Below are 8834 nucleotides of genomic sequence, written 5' to 3'. Positions count from 1 at the left end.
CAATACCAAGAAGCTGGCCGCCTCCAGGGGGCGGGGCTTCGATTCGGCTCCGCCCACCCCTCCAGGTTGTCATAGTGATGTCGTCTCCACTGAGACTCCGGATCCTAACAGCTGGAAGCTAAAAACAGGCTCCATGGAGTACACAGGGAGCAAATATATCGGGGAATATGTAGATGGGAGGTAAGGGGCTCATTTGATTCACTTACTATACCTTGAATAGCTGTGACTGGAAAAAGACAGCTGTCTTTTTGCTTCTGCGAAACACCTTGTGCCAGGCACTTTCACAAACTTGCCAGAGTAATTTTCTCAAGGACCATATCTAATAAGCAGCAAAGCTGAGATGCATTCATTCCATATATACTTATATGTGTGTGTGCATTCACTGTGTGTGCGTGTGTGCGTGTTTGCTATCTGCCAGTTTTAGACATAGGAATAAGAATATTTAAAATGTCAAGATCCTTGCTCTTATGGAGTTTATAATCCAGTTGGAGATGTATTGCCAATAAACAAATAAGTGATAAAATAATTACAGATAGGGGTAAATGCTATGAAAGCAAACACGAAGATTGGGGAAGAGAGACTGTGGCTAATCTGAATCGAGACGGTTGCTTCCCTCCAGGAGTTCACAATCTAGAGATTATTATAGAGGATTATATACACAAATCACTGTAGTGGACTAGTAGTAAAAAACAATTCAACAGGTTTTTTTTCCTTCCTTTCCTTCCTTCCTTCCTTCCTTCCTTCCTTCCTTCCTTCCTTCCTTCCTTCCTTCCTTCCCCTCCCTCCCTCCTTCCTTTCTCCATTCCCTCCCTCCCTCCTTCCTTTCTCCATTCCCTCCCTCCCTCCCTCCTTCCTTTCTCTCTCTCTCTCTCTCTCCCCCCCTCTCTCGTTTTTGTGGGGTTTTTTTGTTTGTTTGTTTGTTTGTTTTCAGACAAGATCTCGCTCTGTTGCCCTGGCTGGAGTGCAGTGGCCTGTTCACTGCTTACTGCAGCCTCGACCCCCTAGACTCAAACAATCTTCCCGCCTCAGCCTCCCAAGTAGCTGGGACTGTGGGTGTGCACCACCACCCCAGCTAATTTTTCAATGCCTTTTGTAGAGATGGCGTCTTGCTATGTTGTCCAAGCTGGTCTCGTACTCCTGGGCTCAAGTAATCCTCTTGCATGAGCCACTGTGCCCAGCAATTTAACAATGTTGAGTGGCTACCAAGTACCAGGCCCTGGAATTGACTCTGGGCACAATCCCTGTCCTCAGAAAGTTCATTCAAACATGATGGGACAAGTAGACATAACTGATAACTGTGATTCAGTGTGGTACGAGCTGTGGTAGAGAGAAGCAGAGGAAACACAGAGGTGGCCACTCTTTCTTGCCAGCCACCCTGGATGAAGAAAGTGGAATCTCTGTTTTTATAGCTGAGGAAACCAAGGCTGAACGATATGAAGTGGTTTGCCAAACCAGTGCTAGTTGTGGGGACTGTGAAACACTCCCACCTTGGGGCCCCGTATTCACAAGTTGGTGGAATTCCAGGCCATTTTGGATTAATAAGAAAGAGGGATCTGTGGTCTGGGCAGGGATAGGAGATAGATTCCTAGAGAAGGTGGTAGGAATGCTATGGGATGCTATCTCTAATCCTTACATCAGTCTTTCAAGGAAGATGTTATTATCTTTCCAGGTAAGAAAGGTGACCTTTACAGGGCTTGAGACACTTATCCTACTCAGCAGGTAAGTGGCAGAGATGCCTTGGTGTGTACCCTCTCTCACTACTCAGTGAGATAGTTCAGGCTGACCTTGCAAGTAAAGGAACAGAAGTTAAGAGAAGCAAAATGACTTGCCCACCATTATGGATACACAGCTAGGAAGTAATGGAGTCAGGATTTGAACCCAATCCTCTGTACAAACCACATTCTTACTTTTCACAAGGCCCTGTTACAGTGAAGGTGGTAGAATTTTGGCAGATAGAGATGCGGTATTGGGCATTTTAGGCACAACAAGTTGAGAAACTCCATTAATTTTCAATGGGCTGTGTATGTGCGAGAGAGAAACACACAGACAAGGCAAAAGAAGGAAGGCTTTCAACCATTTGCCTTTGGCCTTCTGTGCATTTTCATTGGGTATGTCGAGTCAGCCATTTCCATGCTTTTGTCCCTAGGAATTTGGGTTTTGCTTGAGGTTGTTTGGTACCTCTGTAACCACGAAAGGGATTTCCAGACCTGAACAGGGCTTCCCAACTTCCCATAACTAGCAAGAAGTCAGCAGTTTTTCGCTTGTTATACTTCTTTTCATAAGTGGAACATGTGTTGTTCTGTATTGATTTTGTATTTTTAACAACAGTTAACTAGAGTTCTATTTGGGGCGTCTCAAATTTCAGCATGTAACGAGAGAGACAACATAGTAGAGGTAAAAAGGTTTCAGCATCAGACAGGTCTGGGCTCAAGTCTGCCACTTGCTTGTTGTACACTTAATTAACCATCCATACCTCAGTTTCCTCATCTGTAAAATGGGAAAGCAATGCACATTCAGCAGTAGTATTCCAAAGAATAAGTAATGATCATATATGGATGTTATTTACATACGGTAGGTACTCAATAGTTTTTTTTTAATTTAGGGAGGGGATATTTTCCTCTTGGCATTTAAATGAATATAGTAACTTCTCTATATAGTAGGAAGTTGATATTTAACATTTGGTTTAAAAAGTTTATGTATACTCTCCACGGCTGATAGGAACATCAAATGGTACGACTGCTTTGGAAAAGTTTGGCAGTTTCTTAAAAAGTTAAACAGCCATTCCACTCATAAGTATTTACCCCAGAAATGAAAGTGTATATCTATACAAAGACATGTATACAAGTACTCATAGCAGCCTTATTTATAACAACCAAAACTAGAAACAAACCCAAATGTCATCAACAGAGGAATGAAGAGACTGTGATATATCCAGTCATTGGAATACTACTCAGCAATAAAACACAGTGAACTACTAGTACACAGAACAACATGAATGAATCTCAAAAAATTACGTTAAGTGAAAGAAGCCAGACAGAAAAAGAGTAGATACTATATGATTCCATTTATGTAAAATTCTAGAAAATGCAAATCTATGGTGATAGAAGGTAGATCAGTAGTCACCTAGAGATGAGGATTGTGGGCAGGGGCAAAGAGGAAGTGTTATGGAAAGAAACTTCTGTGGGGAATAGATATGTTGTCTTGATTGTGATGATGGTTTCCCAGGTGATGTCAAAACGTATCAAATTGTACACTTTAAATATGTGGCTTATTGTATGTCAATTACACTTTAATAAATCTACTTTTAAAAAATCTTAAAAGAGACATGATTTCCCTGTACCACGTGTGAATATTTAAAAAATAAAAAGTTAATGTAGGATCTGTCTGACCTCAATATTATGGTTTCTTTGGAGTAGTTGCACAATTGAGTTCTAGATAACTCCACTCCAAAGCACCACAAGGTAAGTGCCAGAAGACACCTACAGACACAGGGGAGGAAGGGGTGCCCATAGCATTTATGTAGCAACTGCTGTGCTCTGGGTGGCTTTGCCTGCATTTTCTCTTCACAGGGACTCTTTGAGATAGATATCATTATCCTATTTTACAGATGGGAAAAGTAAGGCTGGGAGTAATTACATAACTTGCCCAAAGTCACCCAGTTAGCACTTGGCAAAGCAGGTATTAAAACCCAGGTCTATCAGACTCTAAAGCCCATGTGCCTTCTTTCTTTTTTTTTTTTTTTTTTTTTTTTGAGACAGAGTCTCGCTCTGTTACTCAGGCTGGAGTGCAGTGGCTGGATCTCAGCTCACTGCAAGCTCGGCCTCCCGAGTTTACGCCATTCTCCTGCCTCAGCCTCCCGAGTAGCTGGGACTACAGGCGCCCGCCACCTCGCCCGGCTAGTTTTTTGTATTTTTTAGTAGAGACGGGGTTTCACTGTGTTAGCCAGGATGGTCTCGATCTCCTGACCTCGTGATCCGCCTGTCTCGGCCTCCCAAAGTGCTGGGATTACAGGCTTGAGCCACCGCGCCCGGCCTGCCCATGTGCTTTCTACAATAGAGCTCTGCTGCTGGGGCCCTTCAGAGGACACATACAGTTGGAGCCATCCTTAAAGGCTTCATGGAAGAGATGATATTTGAAATGGGCCTTGAAGTTTGGGTAGGATTTAGGTGGTTGGGGATGCAAGGTGAAGAATGTTTCTAGGCAGAGGGAACAGCATGAGCAATAGCCAGAGGGCACGTATGGAGTAGAGCTGGCAGTTCAGTTTGGCAGGAGAGTGGGTTGTGCTCAGAGGAGTTATGCGAGGGGAAGCTGGACAGGCGGTCTGTGCTCTGGCAAAGAAATTTCAATACTGTGCACAATTCTGGTGGTGGAGGAACCACTGATAGATCCTGGTAGGGCCAAGCATCAGGAAATAAAACTTATTTCATCTCTGTATCTCTCCTCATCATGCATATGTGTGGTAGGGACTCAGTAAATGTTGGCAGAATGAATGAAGGAGATGATAGCTTTTGGGTTTTTTTTTTTTTTGAGACAGGGTCTCACTCTGGAGTGCTCTGGCTGGAGTGCAGTGGTGCAGTCTTGGCTCACTGCAACGTCCACCCCACCGGACTCAAGCAGTCCTCCCACCTCAGCCTCCCCAGTAGCTGGGACCACAGATATGCGCCACCATGCCCGGCTAATTGATAGGTATTTGAGATCTGGTGATCATATCCTTATTATGATTTGAAGTCTTCACTATAAAGTGGGGGTTTTTTTTTTCTTCTTTTTAACTTACTTTGAATTTAGAAGGCAGGCTTTTCACCTTGAATGAATTTTTTTAAATGGAAGAGAAGGAGGGAGAAAAGAAGGGAAAGAGAGAGAGAGGGAAGGAGAAAAAGAAGGAGGAGGAGAAGGAGAGAGAGGGAGAGGGAGGAGGGAAGCAGGAAAAGTGAAGATGGGGAGATCAGCTCAGAGCTCACTGCAGTTGTCCCAGTAAGAAGCGGCAGAGCCCTGGGCCAAGGCAGAAGCAGTGAAGCTGTAGGAAAGAGATAAATGTAGGAAAGGTTTGGGGATTTTACTGCCAGGAGTTGGCAGCTGATTGGCTCCAGTCCTGTCCAGAGATGGCTTACAGCCCCAGCCCAGGGCCCAGCTCCTGGCCTTGAACCAGAAGATTCTGATACCATTCATGGAAACGGAGAACTCTAAGAAGGTGCTGCTTAGGGGAGGAGGAGATGAGTTCTGTTTTAGGCGAGTTGGAGATGTCTGTGAGAGGTCTGAACAGTGATGTCCAGTTCGAGGTAAGAAAAGGGGTGGGGTCTAACCTCAGAGAAGGGTGTAGAACTTGCATATGGAGATGGTGCTTAGAAATGACAGATGTGAGCTCAAGCAACGCATAGAGGAGGGAAGGAGAAGAGGAGTTCTCCCTTCCCCCCATGTCTTGCACTAGAATAAAAGTGAAATAGTTTTCAAGTTCCTGCTCTATGCTGGGCATTCTGCTGTAGTTTCACATCCATCATCTCACTCAGTTATCTCAACAACTTTGTCATCCACTCTGTTCACTCACTGCTCTTTCTGTTTCCTTCATTCTTTACTCAGGAGAGGTTTATGAAGCACCTGCTTAGTGGTTCTAGGAGTTGAGGATACCAAGGTCTTCCTTTAAAGAAGCTTTAGTTAAATACAGGAGATAAGATATCTAATTACAAAACAAGATAGAAAGTGTTACACATCCCAACAGAGGTACTAGCAAAAGCCTAAAGAAGGTCAGAGTTAGGAGAGGAGCCTTTAGCTTGTTGGGAGGAATGGAGAAGGAAGGAATGAAAGCATATTTATTAAGTACTCACTATATGTCAGGCCCTTTGCTAGGAAAACTATTATATGTTATCTGGATTAATTGCAGCCATTTCACCCATAAAGAACTGTACAGCCCAGTGCAATGGCTCACACCTGTAATCCCAACATTTTGGGAGGCTGAGGCAGGAGGATTACTTGAGCTCAGGAGTTCTAGATCAGCCTGGGCAACATAGGGAAACCCTATCTCTACAAAAAAAAAGAAAAAAAAATTAAATCAGCTGGGCATGGTGGGGCAGCCTGTGGTCCCAACTACTTGGGAGGCTGAGGTGGGAGGATCACTTGAGTTCAGGAGATTGAGGCTGCATTGAGCCATGATCACACCACCGTACTCCAGCCTGGGAGATAGAATGAGAACTAGTCTTGGAAAAAAACAAAAAACAAAACAAAGAAGCTAGTCAGCTGGTCAAGTTGGTGTCACTGCCTTGTTCTCCTGTATGAGCCTGTCTTCCTCCAGCACAGCACTTATCACACATTGCATAATTGCTCAATTGTGTCCCCCACTAGACTGTGAGCCCCACAAGGACAGGGACTGCATTTGCCTTGATCACTGGTGAATCTGTGTTGTATTCAGCAGGTTGGACCATCAGCATAGTCCCTGATAAAATGTAGGTGCTCTGTAAATATCTGTTGGGAAGGAAAGAAGGAAGGGAGGGAAGGGAGGGAAGCACAAGCAAAGAGGTTTGGGAAAGTATCTGTATTAGTCTGTTCTCATGCTGCTGCAAGGACATAACCCAAGACTGGGTAATCTGTAAAGGAAAGAGGCTTAATGGACTCACAGTTCCACATGGCTGGGAAGGCCTCACCATCATGATGGAGGCAAAGGGGGAACAAAGGCACATCTTACATGGCAGCAGGCAAGAGAGCATGTTCAGGGGAATTGCCCTTTATAAAACCATCAGATCCCATGAGATTTGTTCACTTTCACGAAACAGCATGGGAAAAACCCACCCCCACGATTCAGTTACCTCCCACTGGGTCCCTCCCAGGACATGTGGGGATTATGGGAGCTACAATTCCAGATGAGATTTGGGTGGGGACACAGCCAAACAATATCAGTATCCAAGATTTTATTTGTGTATATATATATATATATATATATATATAAAATGGTGGTAAGATTCAGGAAGCAGTGTGAACTCCAAGGTGAGAGTGAGCCTCTAGGTGAAGGGGAGAATGAACAGAGCAAACTGTATTCCCCTCTTTTCATTTTTGAGCTTTTGGGGGAAACAAAATAAAAATTTTGTTTTCAGCAGAGTACTGCTGGGATGGGAAGGATGAGAATGCTGAGAATGGGGTTCCTGCTCACTCTGTCGCCTGCCAGCTCTGACCCTCCAGCTGTCACATGGGGCTCAGTGATTTCCCTGTGTCTTTGCAGGATGGAGGGCAAAGCCAAGTACATCCTCCCTACTGAAACAATATATGTTGGGGAAATGAAGGACGGTGTGTTTCATGGCGAAGGAACTCTGTACTTCCCCAGCGGGAGCCAATATGACGCTGTTTGGGAAAATGGATTGGCCATAAAGGTGATCAGCCGGGGGGGCGGGTGCTGTGGAGGAGAGATCCTCGGGCAAGAAGAGCCTCACCCTGTGGCGCCCCATCTACCCTGTCTGGTGCCTACCTCCTTCTATTCCCTCTTCTCTTTGTTTCTCCTCCTCTCCCCCGACTTTTTTTTTATTTATTTATTTATTTATTTATTTATTTTTGAGATGGAGTCTCACTCTGTCGCCAGGCTGGTGTGCAGTGGCACAATGCTCACTGCAACCTCTGCCTCCTGAGTTCAAGCAATTCTCCTGCCTCAGCCTCTCAAGTAGCTGGGACTACATGTGTGCGCCACCACGCCCAGCTAATTTTTGTATTTTTAGTAGAGACAGGGTTTCACCATGTTTGCCAGGATGGTCTCAATCTCTTGACCTTATGATCCACCCGCTTCAGCCTCCCAAAGTGCTGGGATTACAGGTGCAAGCCACTGCACCCACCTGGCATTTTTTTTTTTTTTAAACAAGTCTCACTCTGTTGCCCAGGCTGGAGTGCAGTGGTGTAATCTCAGCTCACCACAATCTCTGCCTTCTGGGTTCAAGTTATTCTCTTGCCTAGGCCTCCTGAGTAGCTAGGATTACAGGTGTGTGCCAGCATGCCCGGCTAATTTCTCCCTGCTTCTGGATCTCCCAGTGCCCTAGAATCCTCTCCTTCTAGATCTGGAAGGATTTGTGGAGAGGCTATGATGAATTTGCATCTGCTACGCCACTTACTGCCTGATCTTGGGCCCATGACTTCACCTCCCTGAGAGTTCTTCACCTATCAACTCAGGACAGTAGTTGCATTAGTTATCTATTGGTACTATAACAGGTTACCACAAATTTAGTCTGAAATCAGCGCAAATGTATTATCTTACAGTTCTGGAGCTCAGAAGTCTGAAATAAGTCAGCAAACCTGCATTCTGTCCAGAGGCTCTGTGGGAAAACCTGTTTCTTTGCCTTTTCCAGCTTCTAGAGGCTGCCTGCATTCCTTGGCTCATGGCCACGCATCACTCCAACCTCTGCTTTCATCATCACATCACCCTTCATCCCTTTGCTTTCATCATCTCGTCTTCTCTCACCCTGGCCTTACTATTTCCCTCTCATAGGAACCTTGCAATTATATTTGGCATACCCAGATAATCCAAATAATCTTTCCACTTCAGGATCCTTCATTTAATTGCATCTGCAAAATATCTCTTGCCATGTAAGGTAGCATATTCACAGGTTGCAGCAGACAGGGACATCTTTGGGGGACCATTATTCAGCCTACCACAATAGTACAAGGCACCTCCTAGGATGATCATAAGAGTAAATGAGGCAATATATATATGAACACTTTGCTAAGTTCCCAGCATACAGGAGGCACTCAATAAGTGTTAGCTCTTACTACCACCATCACTGCTACTATCATTATAACCTACCTAATCCAAGGATTCTTACCCTGGTATTTGTGGGTCATGAATAGAATTCAGGGAGTCACTGAAACCT

General features: G+C 44.7%; 1 protein-coding gene across 4 annotated transcripts in view; it reads left to right on the top strand.

Annotated features, from left to right (window-relative positions):
* MORN5 (MORN repeat containing 5) overlaps positions 1–8834 on the top strand; it is a 632826-nt gene that overhangs the window by 592226 nt on the left and 31766 nt on the right. Inside the window, exons 2-3 of one of the 4 annotated variants that reach the window (XM_050761894.1) lie at positions 91–180; positions 7205–7352. In XM_050761894.1, the coding sequence (XP_050617851.1) occupies positions 134–180; positions 7205–7352 (195 nt within the window). In that variant the 5' untranslated portion in view covers positions 91–133. Of the gene's footprint in view, positions 1–16; positions 181–7204; positions 7353–8834 lie in introns of those variants that run through there. The other 3 variants (XM_050761896.1, XM_050761893.1, XM_050761895.1) reach the window with 3 other exon arrangements.

Source organism: Macaca thibetana, chromosome 15 (assembly GCF_024542745.1).
Source record: "Macaca thibetana thibetana isolate TM-01 chromosome 15, ASM2454274v1, whole genome shotgun sequence".
Lineage (NCBI taxonomy): Eukaryota > Metazoa > Chordata > Mammalia > Primates > Cercopithecidae > Macaca > Macaca thibetana.
The sequence above is the reverse complement of the archived record's forward strand: the minus strand, read 5'-3'. Positions and strand labels throughout refer to the sequence as shown.